At 40.6% G+C, this 27331-nt stretch overlaps 1 protein-coding gene across 6 annotated transcripts in view; it reads left to right on the forward strand.

Moving 5' to 3' along the window:
* GHR (growth hormone receptor) overlaps positions 1 to 27331 on the forward strand; it is a 132125-nt gene that overhangs the window by 91962 nt on the left and 12832 nt on the right. For all 6 annotated transcript variants that reach the window (XR_008574701.1, XM_054810401.1, XM_054810403.1 and 3 more), the window contains 3 exons: positions 23225 to 23354; positions 25809 to 25969; positions 26985 to 27163. Coding sequence is in view for 5 of the 6 variants with exons in the window: in XM_054810401.1 (XP_054666376.1) it covers positions 23225 to 23354; positions 25809 to 25969; positions 26985 to 27163 (470 nt within the window). In the remaining variant the exon portion in view is untranslated. The remainder of the gene's footprint in view (positions 1 to 23224; positions 23355 to 25808; positions 25970 to 26984; positions 27164 to 27331) is intronic.

Consider the following 27331-nt stretch of genomic DNA (forward strand, 5'->3'; position numbering starts at 1 on the left):
ATTAATTTGTGTCTTTTTTGGTACAAGTGATAGGACTTAAATTGCTCAGAAGTCCCTATGATCCCAGCATTTTTAACTTATAAGCTAGATTTCTAAAAAGCTGTTGAAATGTTAATGTCTATTCAAGGTATCTTTGATGTGAACTTAAAAGATGATTTTCATAGAAGAAATTGCCATCGTCTGTGTCAACAAGAGGTTTCTTACCAGGATGCCTGTGGCAAAAAGTAAATCCATTTATAAATTCTGTAACAAATGGCTAAGTGATGCAACAGCTGCATTATACAAGGCTTTTAGAAAGGATGACAAGGATTCTGTGGCAGCAGTCTGGAGGGAGCTTTGCAGTATTTTAGGGACTTGATACCTTTTTGTTTGCAATAGGTTTATTTGTGTGGTTTATTTGATGTGTTTATTGTTGCAGTCTTTAAACATGCTTTATTAAGTGCTCATGGTCACATAGCAGAGCTGTAGTTCTCATGGGTCCTCCTGGACTTCAAATTGCAAAACAGAATTCACACAAATGTTCACCAAAATGTATTTTCTGACTTTTTAGGTAGTTGAGTTCTGTTATCTTGATAGCAAAAGCTTAGTGTTCCCTGTGGAGCAGACAGCACAATTGTTGGATGCACCCTAATCGTACTACTTCAAGATGCCAAGGTAGATCCCTTTGTAAATCTTTTTTTTCTTTTTTTTTTTTTTCCCCCTGGATTGAGCTGAACCAGCCTGTTTCCAGCCTCCCACATCAGGAGGTTTGCTGGGAATTTTTGGCCCCAAACAGAAAACAGACCTGTGCCTTGGGTCTGTCCCTCAGCAGCAGCCTGGTCCTCTGGGCATTCAGCAACGGTGCATCGCACGTTCCCACATTCACCCATCAGGGGCAATGTTGAAAATGAACTCAGAATTGCAGTCAAGAAGTGTGGGACATCAAAGAAAAAAGGAAAGAAAACAAGGGTAGAGGGAAAGGACCTGGAGGAGAGAGGCAGGGAATTCATCGGTGGAAGCAAAGACCTCAGGGAGGGAAAGAGAGAACAAAAAAAGACAAAAAGGAGAAAATGGAAAGTGCAAAAGGATTTCTGTCACTAGGTTAAGTGATAAAATCTGAGATCCTCAGTGCTCTGAAACAACATGAAAGGGAATTGTTCTCTGATCTTGCCATCACGTGAATGTTAGTTACTCTCTTTTTGCAAACTGGGCTTAAAAAATCCCAATGTTCCCTTTCCTTTGACTCTCACCTTCCTAGGAGCCTAGCACCATGTGTGCTCAGTTTCCACTGAAATGTGTGAAAGTTAATTGTGCAATTGGATTAGATTATTCCACTAATCACGTTTTCTTACTAGCGCATTCTCAGCCCTGCTGCACTATCACACATGGCTCAAACAATACCATGCATTTGATTATTCAGAGCTTGAAAATGAGTGGTATTTTTTGCTTTTCTCACAGTTTAAAGACTTACAAGCCATGGTGGCCCCTTCCCTTTGTTGAGCCCTCCTATTCATCTCTCAAACTGATTGTGATATATCATCAGTGACTGGATCCCAAAAGCTATGCATCCTCTGCCTTATCTTCATGTGTAGTGTGGAAGTCACAGAAAGAGTTAATGCTGCATGAACTCCACAAGATTTACAAGGGGAGTGGAGAGGAAAAACCGTAACCTTCAATATATAAATCTTTTTTCTGTCCCTGGTACAATCATCTCAGCAGCACATGGCAAAAGTTCAGGAAATACTCCGTTTCTTCAAGTCACTGTTGTTTTTCACAGCTCTGTCTGGGGACCAAGCTAAAAACCACCATGAATGCTGTATGCATTCTGGTAACTGAGAAATCAGTAAGGGTTTTTTTCACAAGGTCAGGAATATCAATCTTATTGGTGCTAAATGACTACATGTTGAAGGCTTTATTAAGCTGCCTTTCCTTACAGTTTGGTATATCCTCCCTTACGACATTCTGCCTTCTCTTATAAAAAAAAAAAGTAACGAAACTACTTTGCCCATGGACTAAGCAGGGGAAATAGCTTACACGGCCCCATGCTTGGCTACACTCCCAGACCGGTGCTTATATAGTAACTTGTAAGCAAGCCTGAGAGGTGTCATTTACAGGCAGGGTAGAGTTCAAGAGAAGAGGACAGGACTTTACACCTTTCTAAACCATGAATTTCATGCTATCCTTGCCATACTCCTCTTTCTGAGCTCTCCGTATGTATGTTATATGTAACTCAGGTTTCTTTGCGGCAGTAAAATGGAATAGCATGTTTTGGCACAGAGCTATGAACTGACATGAGCTTGCCCAGTATTTTTTGACTAAAAGTAGAAGAGAAAGTTTGTATCATGTTTGTATTACATAGCAAGCCTTACTGAGTTTGTCACTTACTGACCAGGGATGACAAAACTAGGCTGACTGATCAAATAAAGTCTCATTTATTTTGCAGTAGAAAAAATATTTTAAACCACCATTGGGTGATATTCATGTCTATCTTCCTTGCAGCCTTCTCTTTTCAAAAGTGTTATAAAACAGTAATAGCTGTGCCAAGGAAGTCCTAAAATTCCTTTAGTCCTGTATCCTATCTCCTGTATCTCCAATGGCTGCTACCAAATGCACAGTGAAAAGCAGAAGAAAGGAGCAAGCACCAAACCTTCTGCCTTCGCCCAGTGATGTGTGCCTTGGTGGTGGTTGGAGCCAGAGGTGGTGCCTTAGCATTTATTACCTTTGAATATTTTTTCCTGTAAAGTTGACAATTGTCCTCTTGAATATAGAGATGTGTAAAATTTTAGGATACTAAATGCCATGTAATAAGGACTTTCACAACTCAACTGCAAATCGAGTGGAGAAATGTGTCCTTTTGTTCCTTTGAACCTGCCAATTACTGGTTGCATTAGCTGCCCTCCCTTTTTTTCTCTGTTTCAAGAGGCAGTGAGTAATCCATCCCAGGTCATCTCTTCTGTCCTTTCTAGTTTTGTAAATCTCCCTACTAATCTGTCTTTTCTAGGCTGGAAAGTCTTAGCTTATTTAATCATAAAAAAATCTGTTCTTTAGCTTTTTTTTGATAACCTTGTCTGAAAACAGTTTAGAATAGGAAATAATTTTCCTTTCCAACTCTGCTGAAAGGGAATAAGAGATGTGTGTGTGTGTGTGCACGTGTGCATACGAACACTCCTGCCCGCCGCACCACGGTGGTTTCATCCTTGGAGGTTAACTCCGCTGTAGGACTCACACAGTGCAACTGGGTGAGGGCAAACCGGAGCACGGAGAGTCCCATCGTGCAAATCCACCGCTGTCAAACACGATGGCAGCTGTTTGAAAGAAGTTTACGTGCTTTCTGCAGTGATAATGGGTAATGGCTCTTTGACTCACCTTCTGCAAGGCAGCATTAGAGATACTCCTTTGTACTGCTGCTCCTCTAGATGCTTAAGCAACTGATACTTTAATCTGCTCCTCTGTTAACATGGTTTGAAAAGGGCTTGGCACTTTTATGAGAAAAAGGATCCTGATTTGAGCTCAAAATATTTGCTGAGTGATTTCTAAAAGAAGAAAACTTGTAAAAACATATTTGATTTATAGTTTGGTGAGACATACTAGGCATGTTCATGGGCCAGGTGTAGATTAATCTGTCAGCATTTTGCCACTGTCGTAGGAATTTCCAACATGTGCCACCATGTTCTGTGCCCTCAGGACTCAAAAGGGATCACTCCTGGGTTTGGTTTCCCAGCTCAGATAACAGCACAAACATCTTGCCAACAGACCGAGACCTACACTGACCTACAATTGCATTATATAAGCATTCACTTTGATAAAAGCAATAGGTCTGTCTGTGCCTCATGTGATGAAATTGTGCCACATGCCAGGGGCCAGTGCAAATTTAGGCACGGTATGAAGCCCTCAGTATGGTAGATAATGGAGTTGAGGCAGATTTCCACAAGATGATGTATTCCTAACTGAAAAGCTATTTTCAAAATTGAGAACACCAGAGTCCTTAGCATGAGCAAACTGCTTTCTCTAACCTGTTTAGGAATAGCTGAAGTACCAGCCATATCCTGGGCTGCATCAAAACCAGCATGACCAGCAGGTCGAGGGAGGTGATCCTGCCCCTCCACTCTCATGAGACCTCACCTGCAGTACTGCGTCCAGCTCTGGGGTCCCTGGTACAAGAAAGACACGGAGCTGTTGGAGAGGGTCCAGAGGAGGGCCACATAGACGATGAGAAGGCTGGAGCACCTCTCCTATGAGGACAGGCTGAGAGAGCTGGGATTGTCCAGTCTGCAGAAGAGAAGGCTCTGGGAAGACCTTATTGCAGCCTTCCAGTACCTGAAGGGGCCTCCAGGCAAGCTGGAGTGATGAGGGCTAATGGCCTTAAGCTGAAGGAGGGGAGATTTAGATTAGATATAAGGATGAAGTTCTTTACTGTGAGGGTGGTGAGGCACTGGCACAGGTTGCCCAGAGAAGCTGTGGATGCCCCCTCCCTGGAAGTGTTCAAGGCCAGGTTGGATGGGGCTTTGGGCAACCTGATCTCGTGGAGGGTGTCCCTGCCCATGGCAGGGGGGTTGGAACTAGGTGGTTTTTGAGGTCTCTTCCAACTCAAACCATTGTATGAGTCTATGAACTGTTTTGGATGGAGATTTCCATAAAAGACAGGTGTCTGATACCAAGATTGTCACCTGTCCTGGTTTCAGCTGAGAGGGTTAATTTTCTTCATAGTAGCTAGTATGGGGCTATGTTTTGGATTTGTGCTGGAAACAGTGTTGATAATATAGAGATGTTTTTGTTATATGGACCTGTTGTTGTTGAGCGGTGCTTACACAGAGCCAAGGCCTTTTCTGCTTCTCGCACTGCCCTGCCAGTGGGATGGCTGGGGGTGCACAGGGAGTTGGGAGGGGACACAGACAGGACAGGTGACCCAAACTGACCAAAGGGATATTGCATACCATGTGACATCATGCTCAGTATAAAAGGGGGGCTAGTCAGGGAGGGGCAGCAGCAGCTCCAGGACACGTGGCTCGGGGACAGTCCGGCTTCAGGACGGGTCTGAGCGTGCGGTCTGAGTTGTACGGTCCTTGGGTGAGAAACTGCATTGTGTATCACGAGTTTTGCAGATTCTGTTAAGTACTGGGGTGTTTTGGTTTGTTTTTTTCCCCTCTCCCTTTGCTGTCACAGTAAACTGTCCTTATCCCAGCCCACGAGGTTTTGCCTTTTCCTTCCCATTCTCCCCATCCCACCACGGGGGGGAGGGGGCAAGAGGGAGGGGGGAGTGAGCTGCATTGTCCTCAGCTGCTGGCTGGGGCTAAACCACAACATCACCTCAAATGAATAAATAATAGCAAATTGAATACCAGATTTTGCAGTGGGATGTGTAAGGAAGACTTAGCAGATGGCATTGTTAGCTCTGCTACTGATATATATTTCATTTCAACATGTTTCTGGCATCTTATATCTCTCTCTGTCATGTGAATGCTTTGTTTACCCACTGTACTTTCACTACTCTGCCCATCCTCCAAAAATTTTTCTCTCTTACGCTAAGATACGGTCCAAAAATATTAAAATTTTTGAGTTTTGTTTTACAGTTATAACTGCAATCTCTTGACTACTACAGTTTTTCCTTTCTTCTCCTTTGAAATGTTGTGATTTAATTTGGATGCTTACCTCAAGCTTAATCATGTAGAAATTAACCTGTAAATTTTATAAGGTGTACATTGGTATTTCCCGTGTTCTTTGGTTCCTGGTTTTGTTGGAACAATTTATACTTTGAAATTCATCTTTTTAATGATAATTTGACATTTCCATTTATTCTTCCTGGTAGAACTAAAATGTATAGTTAAAGAATAAATTAAAAAAAAAAGAAACAGGGTGAAAAAAATACTTTCAGTTTTTCAAATTTCAAACAAAGCAAAGCTGGGTAGTAAGCTTATATAAAACTATGCTATTGTTATTTCCTAAACTGACTTGCTTATTCCTCATTAATATGCACATATCTCAGATTTGTTGGAGGCAGAATTGCTGGACCTGGTTATACTGTCAACACAGAGATGTTATCCAAAATTTCGGATTCATTTAATCAATATAAATTACTCTCCATAAGTCCATGCATGGCGAGTGCAAACCATACAAGCCGATTTGTCTTCTATGCTCATTCCTGCTGCTGCAGTCACACCACAACTCAGGACAAGGGACTGAATGGATTTCTGCTTGAGCCTCTTACACCACCCCATGTGCCCCCGCATCATTTTTAAGCTGTGCAGAATCACTGGCACTCAGCTTCAGGCACCTCATAAAGAGCAAGGCTGGTTTTTTGTTTTGTTTTTTCCCCGAAATAAGTGCTGCATTGCCAGTGAAAGAATTGGGCTCATCTGTGCCTGGCTGCTCATTCCCAAACCTTCACTGGTGCCTCGCACGTGCTGGCACAAGCTTTTTTGCAGTCACACAGGAAGGTGGTTTGAGGAACCAATTTGGCTGGAAAATGCTGCTTTTCCACCCAAAGTGTTAGCTGTCAGCAGCTTCCCTTCCCTGGTCCAGCATATCACCTGGTTGTACGGGCTCCTGGAGCACGAGAGAGCAAGTGTCCCAGCAGCCTCCTGCTTCCCGTGGCACGGCCAGCTGTGCCTGCTGCAGGAGTTGACTGAACTCCAGTCAAGAAGGAGAGATCAGTATCTTCATATGGCAGGTCAGAGCACCTCAGCTCATTCCTTAGGGGCATCAATTAAGCTCTTTGAAGTCAGAAGGCAAGAATCCATGTCTTTGCACCCAGAAAGCATGCCAAGGACCCCAGGGAGAAGAAAAGTGGTAGAGCCCACCCAGAACAAGGAAGGTTTTGGCAACACTAGTGGCACGTGTCCATAGCATCCTGGAAAGTGTTCAGTGGGGGGGAGTTTTGCCAGCACTGTGCTGGGATTGTTAAAGAAGAGATGCGAGGCTTGTTTGTAGAGATCAGACACAAGAGATTGCAGCACGGAAAGATTCCCTGCACTTCCTTGGTTTGATACTAGCAGGGAACCCACAAAGAGGTTATCCAGCCTGTAGCTATTGTATATACTATCCCTCCCGCTTAATCCAAATATGTTATTTTAGGACGGGATTTGATTTACTGTTTAGGTTTCTTAACTGTGTCTTGGTATGTTTAAGGAAATCCCTGATAGCATCGGATCCTTCATGGGCAGCTAAGGGACCAAACTGAGCAAGGTCAGTGTAAATTAGGTTCTTGGGAGCCTGATGTAATGATAAAACTGCATCAGACAGTTGTATCAAAACTCATTGCTCGTCCTTTAAGTGTGAAGAAGGGCTTTGTGAGTTGTGGGCTGTAATTGCACCGTTAATTTTATGTTTGCATTGCCCAAGAGCAGCAGCGTGTACTCAGAAATCCCTTGCAGAGCCGATCCTGGCCACGTGCGCTGCAGCATGAGGAATGTGGCTGTGAGCACTGTCAGGATCACGACCTTTCACAGCTCAGTTGTCCTCTCTTCTCACAACTGTTGCCATTTCTCTTGTGCTGTAACATCTGGAGATTTTCACCCAGATGAAGGATAGGAAGAGTGTGTCTGTACGTCTCTTTTCTCCAAGTCCTGAAGCTGTAGCATCTTTTGGCTGGCTGCTGAGAAAGGAAGCAGAGAAAGAAGTTCTCAAAGAGAGAATTTACTGTGTCACCAGTGGGGCCTCTGTCTCTGTGACAGTCCCTCTTGTTTATTATATTACTCTTCTATCTCAGGGAAGAAGGGTGAGCTTAGATATTATAAGCTAAAGGACCATTACTGGATACATCTACTTGGAGGGGGTTTTTTTGGTTGTTGGTTGGGGTTTTTTTGTTTTTGTTTTTGTTTTTTTTGTAAACTAGGCTGATACGTATTTCAGCTTCCTGTTGTTTCAGTAAAGATTAATTTCTTAAAGAGATCTATGTGATTGCCTGGACACTGTCAGATGTGATCCATGTTATTGCTTACCTTCTCAAAAGAAACAGCTCCAAGAGCAGCTGGAGAAAGAAAGATTTTCATGCTTCTTAAATTACCAACAGTTTTTTTCCTATTTTGAAATTAAAATAGTTAGTATAATTTGTATTTTTATTGTCTTGGTCCTGACTCTGTGCTGTGCTAGGTCTACATGCAGTAGCTAATGATACATCCTAATACCATATCCTGTGCAGACATAGCAGAAGTTGTTTGCATTTTATTTCTGGAGTAACCATCAGAATATGATGGCTTATGTCCTTCAGTATAGTGTTATCTTGGTCACTGACAAAAGTAAAGCAGAAACACTGAAGTTTGCCATAAACTCAAAATCTTGTAGATTTCAGTGCTGACATGAGCTGTAAAGGGCCCCTGTGCAGTTTGCATATTCCCTCTGGAGACTGCCCTTTATGTGCGGTGCAGTGCTGAGTGTTTCAGAGTAGGTGGAAGCAATCAGGATAGCCTCTCTAGGCATAATTATTTTTTCCAAAGCATAACTGCATTCCCTGTTCTAGCATTACTTTTAGCCCAGCTATAAAAGAAGGGTGTTGGAAGTCACAGGAGGGACCTTGCTCAGGGCCTTCCAACTCAGCTTTGCAGGACATGGGGCAAACCCCTAACACGTGCCTCCCTAAAGCCAACAGGATTGCAAGCTGAGGAAGAATTTGTCTCTAAGGCAAAGAAGCATCCAAGCTTGAAGTGCGGAGCTCAGCTTTCCTGAGGTTAGTCCAGCACAGTGACCAGCATTCAGCGTTAATGAATGTCTGCTGAGGAAGGGCTTTTTAGTGGAAATAGTGTTGTTCTTTTGGTAGACCCTTTACTGCGCTGTTTTAGGAGACAAAGCCATGTTTTCACAGCCTGTAAGGTTCAACATTAATGGTTGATGTAAACACGTCTGACTGTTCAGAATTGTTCTGGCCTCAAAATCAATGATGAAGAGAAAACATTATCGGCTTTTATTGATGAGTTCACTTCTTAGACATGCCAGTAAGTGCAAGTAGGTCTGAAACGTTGCAACATGCTCTACAGACTGCCTGTTTGCTTTTACCATCTAGTCTTTTTCCTCTGTGGTGAGCTTATTGAGATGTAATCTTTTGCTGTAGCTTCTGCCTTTCTGTTATGTTTCTTGAATGTCAACCTTCCACAGAAAGATTTTGCTCTTTCTTTTTATCTGTTTTCATTAAAAAGTAATTTTTTGTAGCTACCTGGAATAGCAAAGATTTAATCTTCTGAAGGTACCAGCATTTCTTTCAGATGAGGGTTCTTTTGTCTATTACTGACAGCCTGTGCGTAAGCCTAGGCTGGTTCTTAAGGCAAACACCCATTTGTGCAGGTTTTCATTTCTGACTTTTGGAAAACCAGAATAAATATTACTCATGGCTGTAATACAGAAGGATTGGTGTCACTTATTTCACTTGAATAACCGCATGTGTGTATTCACGCATGGGCTTTCTGTTCATAAGCAGGTGTACGTCGCTGAAATCTTACCTTCTGATCGTCTTACATAGAATTGTTTAGCCAATCTCCTGCTATAGCTTCTGGCCTCTCTGTCAATCAGTCAAGCACTCAGCCAAGTGTTCGTTTCACCAAGTAAGGCAGCAGGGACCGCTGGCCTCACTCACACTGTCGAGTTTGCGTGAGGCTGTCTCCCGCTGTCCAGACTTGGAAACGGCTTCGAAATCCCCCACCCTTGAGATCAGCTTGGCACCGAGCAGCCATTCCTCACTGGCTTGGAAGCATCCCTTCGCCCCGCTCTGCAGCTCTGCGTGGTGTCAGACGGCAGCAGCCGCGGCGCAGAGCTGCGGCAGGGTGTCCAGGGGCAGGCGGCGTCTGTCCAAAGTGGGGGGGACGGGGCGACTCCCCGCCTGCGTGGGAAATCAAACACCCTTCTCCTGTGGGGATGGCCAGCTCAGACTCACGGTCAGGCAAAAACAAACCTCTCGTTGCAAGCACAGCTCTTTGGGATGCAAAGAGTCACAAAATTTAGGTTAATTTTTAGTATCTGTTTAGCAGTTGCTTTCTATAGCATGTATTTAAAAAGAAGCAGCTTCCAAGTATAGGTGTCGTTAGGATTTATACTTTGCAGCTTTGTTTTTTTGCCTTCGTTCTGCATGCATTTTTTCCTCTGCCTTTTCCACCTACTTATTCTGGGCTGCTTGTAGCTCAACATAACATCTGAAGTGACTGAAAATACAGAGATATTTAAAGGTTAGATGAGACGTTCAGCACTATAAATCTCAGGGTAAAGATTCTGCAACCATCTCTCACAAATTCTGTTGAAACATGGGACATAATGTATAATTCATCTCACCTTTCCAAACTTTCAGTGGCCCTTCAGGGCCATCAAGATTTAGCGTTTGCTTAAATAAACTGAGACAATATGATTTAGTGTGTAATCAAGAACTGGATCTAAGTAAAAGCATGACATTTCACAAGGTCACTCTTGTTGCTGTAACAAAAGCAGCTGTCTGTATGGCAAAAGAATGGGAATAATTAAGAAGACTTTTTGAACCCAATTATAATTGCAGTCAAGAAACATAGTATACTGTGGGAGATATGCTAGGTTAATCATCATAAACGTTAGTTTTTCCCTCTTCAGATATTACTTTATTGTTAAAATCTGATCAAGCATGTAATTCATCTTCTATTTCAGCAGATTTTGTTTTATTTAAGTACACTGTGAGTGTCTCGGACTTCTGTGAGCAATAAAAAAAATTACAGTTGATATGTGTCCATAGGTATTAGGATCTAACAGTTTGTACCATGGGAAACTCCACACATAATATAATGGTGAAAACTTGGATTTCAAAAATGCAGGAAAATTTAAAGATCCTTCAGAAATGGTATGATAAGAATGAATATACACTTATTGTATGTTATTAAAATTTTACGCTTTAAAAAACTGGAAAATATTGCTATCAAAGTCTTCCTTTTGAAAAAGAAGGTAACATCCCTCTGTATTGAGTTCCACTGTATCTGGACCTACCAGGACTAATGCGAAAGACCTGTGACTAACATCTATGAGACCTCCTTAAAGATACGTTCCAGGGCAATTTCTTAGAGAAATTTAAATATTCTGAGCAAAACTGGTAAACCACATGGGATGTGAAACAAGGCTGCCAATATTAAATGTAGTAGGAAATTATAGAATAACTTTCCACCCAAAACTAAACTGGGTCTCAGTTTTGTCTCTCTCTCTTACACTTCTGTAAATCTATTTTATCTCCTGATGTTGATTCATACAATAGTAAAACCAACACCAGTTACAGAGGAATTTTTCACTGAAGCAGAACAATTTCCTGAAGTAAAACATAATATCATCTCTCAGGGACATTCTCAGGTGAATTATCCTCATAGCTATTTCTATTTATGGTTTCAAATACAAGACTAACCCTCTTGCACTCATCATGTTTTTCTGCTCACCTGTAGAGAGGGTGAATGAATCACTTGATCCCATGTGCCTCAGTGTGCCAAAAATGTAGTTTCGGTCATTTTGTATAATTACATCTTGCGGTTGTTACTGAGGAAATGGCGTGATTATAACTTTATTCTTAAGACTCGAGTAGCAAACTTTTTCTCTTACTGTGCAGGGGTGTAGATGGAATCACAGTTGCTGAGACTGAGGTCAAGATACAGAAATCTGGCTAAATGCACACAAGGGATCTATGGGCTGTTGCAAGCTGAATTTTCTCTTACTAAGGCATTGGAGCAAAATCAACAGAACGACTGCCGGGTTAAATGGTGTGTTTGTTGACACTTACAGATTAGCAGAGGGATACTGAGAGAAAAATGAAGAGAACAAGGAAAGCTCGGTCAAAACTGAGGTGACACGATTGCTGTGGGAGATGTTCTGTAGTACCTGCCTTCAGGCTTTCCAAAGCTACAGGGTCTTCAGAGCAGGAAAAGCATATCTCATAGTAATACCTAGTGTCAATTTATAGCACCTATATCAGTGATTAATACCTGCATGTAGAAACCTGAATGCAAATGGAGCTTCCTAACTGACTGGCAATGCAGTGTCTGACACATTAAAGCAAGTTGGTGGTGCCAAGATTTTCTTAAGTAATCATTTGGCCTTGGCAACTGTTCTTCCTTCCCACTTTCTAAGCTCAGTTGGGGTTAATATAATGAACCTCTCCTCTTCTCCTGTTTTCCCACTGCAAAAAGCAGAGAAATACATATGTCACAATAAATTTAGGGAGATTATATGTGATTGATTGAATGATAGCTTGAATGAGGGCATGTACAAAGCTCTTAAGGCAGTATGTGTTGAATGTCCAGAACCTGCTGACTTTAGGCATGTATTGGAAAGCTTATAGAAGTACTATTATAGATGGTATGTAAGAGCTACGTTTCTTTGATTGTTTTAAAGAATCATTAGGTGTACACTTACTGGCAGTGCCTATTAATCTTTTGTTAATCTAAATAAACTATGAAAACTGTATTGCTTCTGCATGAATGTCACTCAGGGGAATGAGCCCCTCCGTATCCTTAAAGTCCATGCTTTTGCCAGAAGTGGAGTCTTCTTAGGCATGCTAAAGACTAATACAACAGTAATTGTAGAGACCTAGGCTGGTCTTTAGTTAACTTGAATGTTTGCTCTTTGTTTTGTCCAGTCAGGAAATGGCTGTGTTTTCAAATGGAAAAAATCAGGGCTTCCCTCTAAACTCCTCCTATGGTTATTTGAAAAGGCTAGTTGTGAAACGACATTGGAGGAATATGTGAAAGAAGCCAAGTGATAAAGGCCCGTTTTGTAATAGTGATCAAACTTCAAATGTATCTCTGGAGCCTATGTTTCAACTACTGAGAAGAAAAGACCCCCTCCCACCCCATCTGTGATTTTTCCCTAACTAAACTCTGAAGCCCAGGACTGACAGCACTGGGTTCTCCCAAAGAGGGAACGGGTGTAAAAAGAAAGTCAAGTTCAACAGAGGATACATAAAACTTAAATCACTTCTGGCAGTCTGTCACAAAAACAAAAGAGATTTCCTTTATAAATCTGTCCACTATGCTTTTGAATATGATTGTTTTGCCCAAATGTCCTCTGCAATAGTAAAATAAGAATGAGGCTTACTTCAGGCCGCTCAGGACCATACAGATGATCAGAAGATTCTTTTAGGCTTGTAGCCAGATCACAGAAATAAGAGTTGAAGGAAAATATGTATTATTCTGTCAAGCTCAACTCCCTTCTGAGTCATGAGTGCTCCCTGTTTGCATGTTCTCTAGTGCTTTGTTCATCCTAGCACTGAATACCCAATACTTCTGGCGGGGGGGGGGGGGGAGTTGTTTTTCCACTGCTAACTTAATTCCATCACTCTAATATCATTGGCATGATTTCTCCCTCGTTTGGTATTTACATCATCCTGAATTTCAGAATAAGTTAAAATGTATCCAGCTCAGCAACTTTCCCGTTTTGGGAAGAACGTCAGATACTCCGTCTGTAACTTTAAATGTGTCACGTACATTTCCTTTCATGTGCAAGCGTCCAGCTGGGACCCAAAGCATGTATGCAAGTCATGGCCTTGAGAACTGCTTGGTACTCTGGCTGGTTGGTGGTTTTTTCCAAAGAAAACTAGTTTGTAAATTAAGCAGGATTTTTACATGATATTATCACAATATTGGCTTCATTTCTGACAATGAAGAGTGGAGATTGTTGGTTTATAAATAATATTAAAAGAACAATCCTGGTAGGTTTACAAGAACTCCATGTAAGCAGAGGACAGAACTGTTGTCACAGTCATTTTCCTTTCAAAACACACTAGCAAGGATGCTCTTACAAGAATACTGCAAAACTGAAGACTCAGGTACTCGCTAAGTTTGAGGATAAATAGAGTGGAAAACAATACATTTATTCTTCTCTAGTTTGTTTTTAAAATTTCACTGGATCTTCTTGGAAGCTGGTAACTCATAGGTCATGATTCATTGCAATAATAAAGCTCTGAATTACTGAACAAGTAAACATCCTGGCTACAGTAATAAAACAGACAGTCTAGAAAGCCCAGGAGAAATACTGCGTGCCAGAATGTTCTAAAATACTCAAATCAATTCAGTCTTCTTTGGGACCGAAGAAAAGATATTATGGTCTAGGTGTGCAAAAAAGACCAAAAGTACTGTATAAGCCCCTCTATACTTCACAGTCTCTGTAAAAATAAAATTGTGTGGTCCTCATCATGAACGATTGCGAAGAATCAGCATGACTTTCAGTCTTCGGGTATCAAAACCACATATAATTTTCAGTCGTCACTGATCAGAGTACGGGAAGTAACTCCTCAGATTGCTTTGAGGGCTCAACTTTTGTTGGGTGCACATGCCCTTGTTGTGTCAGGTGGATCTTGTAGCAGGACTTCTCAGAGGAGTCTCTAAATGACAGGTCAGTAATGTCCCTTGGCGTTTTGCTCCAGGTGTAGAAGGTAAGAAGTGATCCTCCTAGTAACAGCCTCTGGAGGGTTTTTTTCTCCTTAGTTTTCATGTTGATATATGGTGACTGTAACTTCCCTCTGGACTGAAGAACAAGATTGCTGCTGACTTTTAGGAGGTTTCCTTCAATGACATTCAGATAGTTACTCTGTGGATAGAACTGACATTTTTCCTTCACTTACTTCACTTGACTAAAAACCACACCAAATCCTACTACTTCAAATTTCAGATGGAGACTGATGATTTGTACTCCATGAAGATCTCTGTAGAGTACAGGGTAGGATTCTTCTGTCATGTGTGCAAGAGTTATTGCATATAAATCAGGCAGTCACTATATTGAAACATGGTTAAAATCTGCAGAAGCCAGAAGTAACTTGAAAGTTCAACAATGGGGAAGTCCCAGAATTTACAGCTTGACTCTGCTTGACGTCTAGAACAAGGCCAGACTGAGGGCCAGTATCTTCATGAGTTACTTCATTCAAATGAAACGAGGGTGTGGAGGGGGAATGAATAACAGGAAACATCAGGATGCATTTGTGCATAACCAGCACTGTTTCGATGATGAAATACAGAGTTTGGGACATAGTGTCATTGGTAATTGATAATACACAGCTGTGTCTGTCTAATGAAACCTGGTAAAATCATGGCCCTGCTTTTATGGAGGACTGATTGTAGTGGACCTAATGATTGAAATCTTGTTAGATTGTGAGGAAGGCCTCAGTCTTTCTGTTGCGCTGTCATTATTCTGCAGATGTCCTTAAATAGAGATGCACTGCATCATTGCTTCTTGTTTCTTTTCACACTGTCCTTACAGCCACCTGCTTTATCTGCCAGTCTCTTACCTCAGTATCTCTTTAGGGTGATCCCGGATACATGCAATTTCTTCACTGCGCTATCAGGATATGTATGTGCTGGACCAAGAAATTGTCATCTTCACTATTTAAACTGAGTGACAGCGTGATTGCAGGTTTTCATTAGCTCCCATGTTTCATTTGCAGTTTGTCAATATTATGTTTCTTCTGCCATTACCTCAAGTCTTTTGCTCCCCTTTTCTGTCTTCCTCTCATACACACTTACATGTCCTCTTGTGCTTTTCTTTCCAAATATGTCATGGTCTTTTCTCATCCTTTTTCCCTCCTATGTCTTTGTCCTTCTTTATCTTGTGCTCCCTGCTTTTGCTCCCTTTGTCCACCCCCACTGCAGCTGTTAGCTGTGCTGTAACTTTTCCTTTGTAAAAACACTCTCCATGTTGTTCTCACGTTGGCACTTCTGTTGTTTGCTTTCCTCCCGCCGCTGTGCGGCCGTTTGCTGCCACCTGACGCAGCAGTGCGCTCACTGCAACGCCATGCCCGCCGCGGGGCCCCGCTCCCCCCACGGCTGCCTCTGCCTGGCTCTGGCCCTGGAGGCTTGGACCCCCCCGCCTCCCGGTCAGACCAAAGCATGGTTATGCTGTGCGAGTGCTCGCTGCGGTGCTGTCAGGTGCCCCCTCTGCACAGCTTCTTGTTTACAGGAAATGAGCTAATGTTAAAACAAGGGAGGCAAGTTGTCCTGGCAAATTTAGCCAGGACCATCAAGATGTGCCCTAGCACGCCTTTTCCATGAAGGTAATCGTAAAGTTGCAGGTTTTAATCTAGGTTCACTCATAAGAGTCTTACTCCCCAGATTCTCCAAGTATTTTCCTCTTAGAGTTCGGGGAGATGAGCATCAGCTTGGAGTCCAGTTTGAGGATGCTGGATTATACTTCAGCTTGTCTTTCTGGAAAAAAGGTCAGTCCTAGTTCTGAGCACCTCTCTCTGGTGAGAAGCTGGCAGCTTCAGAGAGGCTGTGTCTCAGCTAGGACATCCCCCTCACCACTGTGTGGTGGCTTTATTGTGCTGCATGATGGTGAGCAATGGGTTTGCTTTTAGACAGCTATTAACTTTGAACTGGGCTTCAGACTGGAAATTGCTAGTACGGGTGCAGGAGAAAGAAGGATGGAGATTTTTGTCAGTACTGTAGAATTTGTTTGCTCTGAGAAGGGCATGGAAGACCTTTTGTCATGTTTGCTTATTGCACTTACTGTTTACCAATGGGGCCTCATTTCTGCTTCCATATTTCCTCATATGCCCTACCACATGATGTTAGTCAATACCAAACATCTACAGCAACAATCATAACAGATTAAAGCATTATTCGTTATTATTTTTGTATATTTTTGTATATACTTTCTTGAAAATGTAATTTCAGTTTGAGTTACAGCTAACCAGTTAAGAGATACTTGGGTTTGTTACATTAACTGCTGTTCATTTACAAATACTGTGACCTCACACTCTGTTTCCCTTTATGTTATATATGTAGGCAGGCCAGTTGATACAGCTTGCCTGTCACAGAAGCCATGTGATTCCACTACTGCACATGGGAGGGCATGATTTAGAAAGCACATGCCAAAGGCCATGGAACGTGGCACATGTCCACACCCTCACTCATCCCTGTACTATCTCATGGGCAATAGTACTGAGTAATTCTGCATGATTATTTCCCCCCCAGTTCTGAGCTTTATTTACTTAATTTTTGTGCGTACCCTTACCGACACAACGTCAGTGAGCCACATTGGTCTCTGTTCTGTGGACGCTCATTAGCACAGAGAGTGTGGGAAACCAGCACAGCCATTGAACTTTGATGCTGTGGAAAAGCTCACTTCTGCAAGGCTTTTATTCTTTTAAACTATATCAATCTGACTCGACACAAAAAGGGGGAAGTTTGCTCTGAAAGAGAACAATCTGAAAAAGAAGAGCCATTGCCTCTTCATTCAGTGTTACCAAGCTCCAGATTTTTTTTTTATTTATTTTTTTGTTCATTGATTGCATTGTGGACTTGCTAAAAAAATCCTCCTGGCACTCCCCAAAACGCTATGCAAACCCACCCATCTGTTATGCAGGGATGCCTACATATGACTGCTCAAAGTAGCAGTCACCAACTTAGTCTTGAATGCAGAGGTGAAAATATATTCCTCTTTCATATTCCTCAGCAAAACACCCATATTTATCAATAACTATTACAATATTTAGACTTACTCCATAGGAAAAATATTCTTGTGCAGCATTTCCCTTCAGTTTTCACGGTGGTATAGCATCTTAGAGTTACTGAACTTTGCTTTGTTTCTGTTGAGTACTTTATGGAAAAGGATCTTATTTATTACTGATATGAAAGAATTTTTTTTTTTTCCCAAAAAAATTGTTCCAGAACTTTACTCTTGGCCCTTCGTGGACAGGTTGTTCCTAGAGCAAAAGCTGTGTCAGATTAGCAAGCAGCCTGTTGAGGAAGTGATCTGGTTGTTGACTCCGCTTACTGCATCCTGCTCTCCGTATATGTGATGTCTGACAGTTGATTAGTACTAGACTGTACCTATTTAAAATATCATCCACTGACAGCAAATGTTGCTCGTTTTGCTGCTCAATTTGAATGAATCAGAATTTCCTGGTACCAGAGAAATCAACCTGCCCTTATTAAAGTAAATTGCCAAACATTGTTGAGCTTGGTGGATTCAGGAGCAGAACCTAATTGATAGAGCATTCACTTTCAATGTACAAATTTGAGCTACAGTAAAGAACACTCCAGGTCTTCATAATCATTTCCAATTTTAAATGTAGTTAATTCCCCTGTTTACTTTTCCATTTCCATCCTTCTCTCTTATGCTCTAGCAATGACACATACTGTATGCTTTGAGAGTGGATTATGTGAAGACGTATACTGTTGCATAAGGTTTCTTCTATCATTGATTTATATATTGGAACATGTTATTCTTCTGTAAGTTTAAGTTTGCTCTAGTGATGATAGGTATCATGAGTTCTGATAACTGATAATTCTACGTAAACCTTCTAGAATTACCACAACCAGAAATACTTGCTTTTGTTCAGCAACAATATATCCTTTGTTTTCATTTCCTGTTTAGTTAGCTTAATTATTTTATCATTCATTTCCTCATTATCATTTCACCTACCTAAGTCCCATATTAGCAAAAGCCATTTCTGTGCAACTTGCATACTGCTCCGCCATTGCTCCCACAAAAGTACGACAGCTGTAGTGGCAGCAGGGCTTTCCCCAAGATGATGATAACCTATTTCGTTACACCTCAGTTATAAACTTCAGTTTCTTGCTCTTCCACGCTCAAGGCTAGCTCCCTTAAAAGTTAAATTTTATTAGGGGGACTTTGAAGCAAAAAAAAACTAAGGGAACTTAATCTCTAAAGGAATTAGCCTTCTGGCACCTCTAGATTTTATGATATTTTGTTTGTTTTAAAGTCCCTCTCTATGTAACTTCCAGTAAGTTTACTGGAAGAGTTACAGTACCATATTTTCTTTTTAAAGATTACAGAATATATAGCATTGAAACGATGCTAAATGGAAAACTGTAGGCTGGTGACCCACAAACATCTGTAAGCAGCAGAGATGGCACATCTGCATTCCTGATTCTTTCCGTAAACCGCACTATTGTTTTAGCTACTGTTTTGGCACAGTTTCTTCTGGCTGAGCCAGAGTTTAGACCGTGGCTAATCTGTGGTCATAACATAATGAGAGCCGAATGCGAAGAGGTTTTACTCTTTTGCAACACGGTTGTGGCAGCTGAACGTTGACCTTCAGCTAAACCCAGGGGCAGGACTAGGAACTTGTCTACCAAACTTTCTTAGTAGTCGCGGTGGAAACCACAGATTTACCAAGTCTTTTCCATGTTTTCTACTGTTGAATCTGCATATTCAGACAAGCCATTATCTTGAATGAAATGAGAGGTTTTGTTCATGACAACTTGACCAGAACTTACTGGATCAGGTAGGAAAAGAGCAAATGTGTATCCATCTTTTGTTTTGCTTTTCTAGTCTATTTAAAATCTGTTTGACAGCGTTTACTTTCAGTACCCTGCTGGCTTTATGCCTAAATGCATTCAGCTGAGCTATTGTGTTCATTTATCACATTCTGGTACAGTTTGTTCAAGAGATGGAGCTCACACAGGGTCCTGTACAATGTTGATAATTGACTTGCGTGGGAAACAAGGAATTCAGGAGATCTACCCCAAGAGTGCCAGGCTTTATACAAGTCAATATGACAAAGTTTCCTCCAGTCAGTTACAAAAGCCTGTGGTTTTGAAGGCTGGAAACTTGACACAGAAACTGCAAACGATCAATCAGAAGATAATTTTTCTTACAAATGGAATTGGTCATTATATATATATAAAATATATAAAATAGAAAATTATATTTATATATAAAAGATATAAAAGCTGGTAAACCAAGAGTATATGAATCCCAAACAAAACTGCTCCCCACTCAAAAATTCTTGTGCCTGTTGAAGGAAAACCTGTGAGACAATTAAGAGCCCTGTCATGAGGAAGTGGAAAAGAAAATGGGACCTCAGGGATACGTTCCTCTGAAGTTAGGCTGTGAGAGACCAAGTTTTAATCTGTATTCTGTGTGCATTGCTGATTCTCTCCATTGTATCTGATGCTACTTCTGGCTGCGTTATGATCCATTTTCCTAGCAGAGTTTGTACATCTTACAGCCCCTAATTTAGATTATATATAAAGCTGGTGAATTCAACAGAATTCATTATTAAGACATTATAGACCCTATATCTAAGATCCTGCTGGACCTCTCAAAATGTAAGTGAAGTTTGATTCCATTCAGTTCATTTCATCATGTTAAGAAATGACAGTGTGACTTTATTTACCCCTGGAGATGAGGACATCGTCTGCGTAGGCTTTAAATATTGTATGTTCTAGCTATAAATATGGTGCAGGTATCAACAGAAATACTCTAATTTAGGAAGGGTTTCCAGTATATCATTTTCTCAAATTTTTAACCTGTTTCAGTATAAATAGCTATATTTGTTCTTGATGCATGTAGCTGAGGATAGAAACAGGAAAATCTGTAACATGTACTTTCTTGCGCACTGTTTATAGAAAAAGGGAGAGACTCATGTCTTGTTGATTGTAGGTATTATGCAATTGAGGCAATTTTACTCCTGTCTTTGAAGTAAAGGCATAAAGTTTCATTTATTTTTCTTTGTTTTGTTTTTAAACAAAATTCAATTAAATAGAAAAGAAAATTCAATTTTGAAAGCTGGAACATTCACACATTTAAAAAGTTATAATACTCTTCTTGACTCTTTTATTCTGTTTTATTTTGGATCTGTGTTATGACAGTTTCTAATTTCATAATCATGTGCTGTTTTCAACAAAGATTTCTACCACATAAAAATTATTTGATAAATGATGTGAAAATGATGTAAAAATGATGTAAAAATGTGTAAAAGCTCATGTCAAGGTCAATCAAAAGCATTTTGGGGTTTAGGCCAAAGCTGTCAAATTTTGAATACCATACCAAACAAAATCAGGCACAACAGTCAAAATGTTTTGTTTCAATATTTTCTGAAAAAGAAGTGTGATTTTTTTTCCATTTGCTGCAACAGTTCATTTCAAAATTTGTTTCAGTTTTTAAAACAAATTTACTTGAAGTTCAGTGAAATGGAACATACTGACTAAGAAGGAGGAAAAAACCTTTCTGATTAAATCTTTCCAATGAAACATCAGGTTTTTTAGGTTGGCAAGAAGAATTCTAGATGCTTTGGGGGACTGGGGGATGGGGGCTATAAGCCACACAGCTTATGAAATCTTTTATTTACATACATATGTTCAGGCCTTGTTCAATGTCCAAGGTGTGAAATGAGGCAATGATATGGGACAAGCAAAACAGAAATTCGTAATATTCATGTATTACTTACTGCCTGATGTGGATGCTTGATAGTGTATGATATAAAGCACACAGTTTGAACCATTAAGCTCCAGAAATACAAATTGCTCTGGCATTGAGTGGCTGTGTCTAAGCCATAAATAAAGGAGTCAACACGCAGGAAGGCTACAAAATCCTCATGCATAGGAGGAAGCATCTGGTGCATGTGGATGTCTGTACCTTAGTACTTTTTCTGACTTTGAGTGTAAATATTTTGTACCAAATATTATCATAGAGTCATAGAATGGTTTGGATTGGAAGGGACCTGTAAAGGTCATCCAGTCCAACCCCCCTGCAATCAGCAGGGACATCTTCAACTAGATCAGGCTGCTCAGAGCCCCATCCAACCTGACCTTGAATGTTTCCAGGGATGGGGCATCTACCACCTCTCTGGGTAACCTGTTCCTGTGTTTTACCACCCTCATTGTAAAAAATTTCTTCCTTATATCTAGTCTGAAATTCTGATATTCACAGTTGTGATACCGCAAAAATATTTGCAAAGAACTTCACATGCAGAGTCCAGTAACATCACGTCATTCCATGGCCAATGATCATTTCACCAATCATAAACACCTGACTAATATCTACATTTTAAGTGCCTTATGGAGAAATTGTCTTAAATAAATGATCATATATGCCAGATAGTCAGTGAAGAGAGATACACACTTCCATGTGCACATGATCTCCCTCTGGAAAGCTTTCCAGGCCAAATAGGAAACATTGGCATTAGACCCTTAAAAATCAGGAAAAGGTTAAGTACTTACTTTGAAAGCAGACAGTCGTACCCTCAACTTTTGTTTTTATCTTTCTCACAAGGTTTGATGAGGCTGACTAATTGTATCAGTCATTTGTAGCATGGCCCTACATCATTTCAGTTTTGACAAAGAAATTATGGATATAGAAGCAGCATGTGGCAGAACAGGCACATGCTTAGAGCTGTCCTTATCTCTCTCAGAGCAAGGTTATATCTACACAATGTTGTATACACAAATCTGAACTCAGTTCAAGGTACCTACTCTAATGACTAGACATACTGCAAAACTGCTCAGTTAGGTAAATACTAAGCTGTGGTTAGTCTAATATTGAGCTCTGCAGTACCACGCTTTCTTTAAAGCAAGTGCAGGGCAAATTCAGATATAACTGTACTGAACTAGTCAAACACAGCAAAAACAGAGGTGATTATCCCGCTGTATTCAGCGTTGGTGTGGCCTCACCTTGAGTACTGTGTGCAGTGCTGGGCCCCACCGTTGAAGAAGGACGTGAAGGTCCTTGAATGCATCCAGAGGAGGGCAACAAAGCTGGTGAGAGGGCTGGAAGGCACATCCTGTGAGGAGTGGCTGAGGGCTCTGGGCTTGTATAGTTTGGAGACAAGGAGGCTGAGGGGCGACCGCATGGCTCTCCGCAGCTCCCTGAGGAGGGGAAGTGGAGAGGGAGGTGCTGGGCTCTTCTCCCTGGGATCCAGTGATAGGGCGCGTGGGAGTGGTTCAAAGCTGCGCCAGGGGAGGTTCAGATGGGACGTTAGGAAGCATTTCTTTACCGAGAGGCTGGTCAAACAGTGGTGGAACAGGCTTCCTAGAGAGGTAGTCGGTGCCCCGAGCCTGTCAGTGTTTAAGAAGCATTTGGACAATGCCCTTAATAACATGCTTTAACCTTTGGCCAGCCCTGAAGTGGTCTGGCAGTTGGACTAGATGATCATTGTAGGCCCCTTCCAACTGAAATAGTCTATTCTTCTCTTCTCTTCTCTTCTCTTCTCTTCTCTTCTCTTCTCTTCTCTTCTCTTCTCTTCTCTTCTCTTCTCTTCTCTTCTCTTCTCTTTTCTCTCTCTTTTCTCTTCCACTACAGCTGTAGGGTTGGCAGATCCCCATACTGTGTGTCAAGCTGTGATACTGGCACTTCCACACTGCACAAAAGAGACCTTGACCCATCTTTCAAATTGGTCTTCCAATATGAAAGTCATCTACATACATACACATAAGAAGAATTTAAATCTTGCCTCATTGTACATCAGGAATTGGAAGAAAAGTTGATTATTCATTAAAAATGCTGAATTTCCTTTTAACAGCATATTAGTCTGGCTTATGGAATTGTTTAATGTATCTCCTTCTATCCTTGCCATTTTTCCTGACAGACCTTTTGCGGTGGCCACAAATCAGCAAGTGCAGATCACCTGAACTGGAGACATTTTCATGTTATTGGACTGATGGAAATTTTTATAACCTCACTGCTCCAGGAACAATACAACTATTGTACATGAAAAGGTAATATGGAAAGAGCAAAAGAAAGAGGAAAAGAAAGAGAAGTCATATTTTGCTATGCCTGTTAGCATGGTGCTGTTAGTTTTTTGCTATGATATGAGCCATACTGTTTTTAAGGGCATAAATCTGTATTTTAAGTGCATATTTTTCAATGTCAGAATTTAATGTTAATTATTAAGTAATTTGCAGCAACAAGCGTTACTTGGCAGATAATTAAGAACACATTCTCATTAAATTAGGTCCAGGTTGCAGAATCCAACACTGAACACTGTATGGCTTGAGAAGGGAGTTTTTAATAGGGAACTTCAGTTTATTCCTTATCAACCTAACTTGCAACTGTGAAATTTGTTATGTATTTGCACAGATGTGGAGTTTGGATACAAGCCCCTTGCAAATTTTTATTAAAGTTTCATAGATCTCCCATTAATCAGTTGCTAGGTTGAAGTGTGAATGCGCAGGTCCAGGTGAAAAGGCTGCTTTGAGATTGGGGATTACATTTCACTGAGCCGTGTTCAATTCTGATTCACATTCCGTTTAAGCTCTTGTAATTTTCAGGTTGTTATGACGATTAGCCTCAAAGAGGGCATAGACATTACCAGTAATGGCTGTTAAGGAAAACAGGCCTTTTGATCATATGAATAGGAGAATGTGAGTTTCTGTTCCATCTAATGTACTGGGTTTCAACCTTTTTGACCTACAGACACTTTGTACGGGTGATGATACGTTTGCTTAGCAAACTTAAGCCTAATGGCAAGGCTGGCTGGCTTACTTACTCTTCTGAGACCTCTCAGAAATACAGGGATCCTAGTTAAAACCACTATTTAAGTGTAAATGTTTAGCTGACAGTTGTCAGTGGCATGTCCCATGAGGACACAAACTTTAAAAATTAATTAAACTCTACAATAAAGCAGATCACATATTTCATCTTTGTGCTAGAAATTAGAATACTGCAATAATAGATGTGAACTGAGCATCCACAATAAAAATGTTTCAATGTGCAAGCAACATTTATGACTCAGGGCTAAACTCTGTAATCTAACCCGGTCTCCTACTTAACACAAGCCATAGTATCTAATAGCATACACCTTTAACAAGTCCTGACTCTGGCAGAGCTACAGCATTTCCTTTAAAAATGTGTCTGGTCTCATCAGCTAAGCACAAGACCAGTGCTTAGTGACAGAAATGCTTCTTAATTTATGCAGCATCTGCCTTTTTACTTCTTAAGCACCCACTCCAGTATTGAAGGCTGCACTTGGCATAATTGATTTAGCTTAATCCTCCTTCTGTACAGCTTCAATAACTCATAGTAAGAAAAGGCATTTACGATATATTTTTAACAAACCAGGACTAATTTTTTAAAAGACCCCTGTTCAGTCTATATTTGGGCTGAGAGATTGTATCAAGATAAAGAACAGCAACAGCAGATCTGTTCACTGTGAGATTTGTTTTTCTAAAGTGACTTCAGAAATACTGAATAAATGCCTGTCACTTTTCCCATAGATTATTTCTAAAAATATGGTAGTTCCCATTTTGCATTAACTGAAGACTTTTTTGGTTTTGAACCAGCTGAGTAGTTTCAGCCTGGCCATATGAAAATGAGCCTACACAAGTACCAGTGTTTGTCAGTCTGAGAGTTCATGCCACTCCTCATAACTCTGCTGTTTGTCTTTTTTAATAGATGAAATGAATGTGATATTTCCTGCTGCAATTCTTTTATTTACAAAGAATATTTATGAATTTTTGAACAAAGTCAGAGTAGAAAAACATAAGAGGTTTCTTGCTCATAGTTCCAAGCCTGTGTTGTAGAAGGATGTATCCCAAGGAATTTAGCCCTTCCTTACTCACAGTGGTGTATTTCTCTTCCCTTTGTTCATCCTGCAGTCCTGGGTTGGTTTGTGCCAGGTCTCCTGCAGCGTCCACCCTTGGGCACTTTCCCATGTGAGCAGATCAATGCTCCAGTGCCTACATCCCAATTCAGGTCCCCAGGAACACGCACTCCCCTGTCCTTGGCTTTGCAGGTGGTGCAGTACTGATCTGCCATGAGGACTGGCTTTCAGTGTTTCAGACCCCATTATGTAGATGGGCATCTCACTGCAATTTAACTTTGCCTGAACAGCAGTTGCTTAAATGCGTATCAAATTTACCTAAGTTTGTGATTGCTGGTAGTCATTAGCACCTACCAGCATAACAAGATGTGCTCTCTGACCGTTCTTTTGGAAGCAGCATCCAAAGCATAGAAATGCCACTAACAGTACGTGAGAACCTAAACTCATTTATGCAGGTTGCTTGGATAGTGGGTGGGTTTCACTGTAAATCACAATCAATATTGACATGTTTTTCTCACTTCCATAAAAGTTACGATTTATCAATAATATGTCTTGTAACATCTATAATTTATACTTTGTAAGATCTATAAATCTCTCTCTCATGTATATTACATTTTTGTTGTCATTCTAGGAATGATGAAGACTGGAAAGAATGCCCTGATTATATCACTGCAGGAGAAAATAGCTGTTATTTCAACACGTCCTACACCTCTATTTGGATACCATATTGTGTTAAACTTGCCAATAAAGATGAAGTATTTGATGAAAAATGTTTCAGCGTTGATGAAATAGGTATGCTTCCATTATGCATTGTGCCTCTATATTTTTATATCACAATAGGGGTGATGCTTTAAGCTTTTGTATTACTCATACTGTATTTAATTTTTCCCTCTCAGAAAGGTTAGTTTCTTAAAAATATAATATATAGGAAGGGATTTGGTTTTGTAACATATGTAATGTGATCCACATCAGAAAATATTGCCCAGATTGGAAGAAAGCTAAAAGGATAAAAGCACATATGTGGTTTCTCTTTCTGAATACCGGTGGTCTCTCAAATGTGTGCAGATGAGCTTGCCTTTGCCGTCGCTCTGAGCCCTTTCCAATGGATGCTTCATACCCTTGTTCAGTGTGAGCAAGGATGGTGTTAAAATCTTGAGTCTGCGAAGTTCTGGAACCAAAGAGTTTTCTCAACACTAATCTGCAGAATCCAGATGTTTAGCATTTCTAAGCTAGAACTTAAATTTATTACAATATGGATTGTGACTGTCTGGGACTTTGCAGATGTTATGGCTTGTTCAGAGCAGTGGTGTATGTATATGCAATTAATTTATTCCTGCAAGTGACTAGTATACCCACTGCTCTCTTTTCTTCACCTGAGCAAAATTAGATTAATTTTTCAGATACTATAGTTTTTCAGTGTACTTCTATAGTAGTTACTAAACATTTAATTTATCTTTTTTTATTTCTAGTAAGAACTCTAAATTTACATTTTGATGGAGAATTCTTTATGTCACAGTGCTTTATAAGCTGCTATTGGGAAATGTAGTTTAACAGGAAATACATTCTTAGTCTTCTTTATTAGTCTCAGGTGAGATTTATGCAGACTGTGTCTACCGCCAATGGCAGGGTGCCTTCTTGTTATCAAACTTGTAGTGACTTTGTCATTGACTCATAGGTTCAAAATTTAATTAGCAAATATGTGGTTAATATGCTTTTTCAGTCCTGAAATCATTTCACAGTGTGTAGTAAGAATGATCATTTCACTTTGAAAACTGGCTGTTTTATTCCAAATGCTCTGTTTAAACAGTACTACCAGATCCCCCTGTCCACCTTAACTGGACTCTGCTAAATACTAGTCAGACTGGGATCCATGGGGATATTCAAGTAAGATGGGATCCGCCACCAACAGCAGATGTTCAGAAGGGATGGATTACTCTGGAGTATGAGTTGCAGTACAAAGAAGTTAATGAGACAAAATGGAAGGAGGTATGAACCAAATATTTATTATACAATAGTCACAGTACAGTGCAGGCTTGTTCTGTCCCTAACACTCTTGTACTACTATGAAAAGCAACAGGTTTGTAATTGCTAATTAGATGATACCTTAAGTCTTAAACAATGTACCTATATTCTTCTGAAGTTTTATAGCAATCA

Source organism: Grus americana, chromosome Z, assembly GCF_028858705.1.
Source record: "Grus americana isolate bGruAme1 chromosome Z, bGruAme1.mat, whole genome shotgun sequence".
Classification (NCBI taxonomy): Eukaryota; Metazoa; Chordata; class Aves; order Gruiformes; family Gruidae; genus Grus; species Grus americana.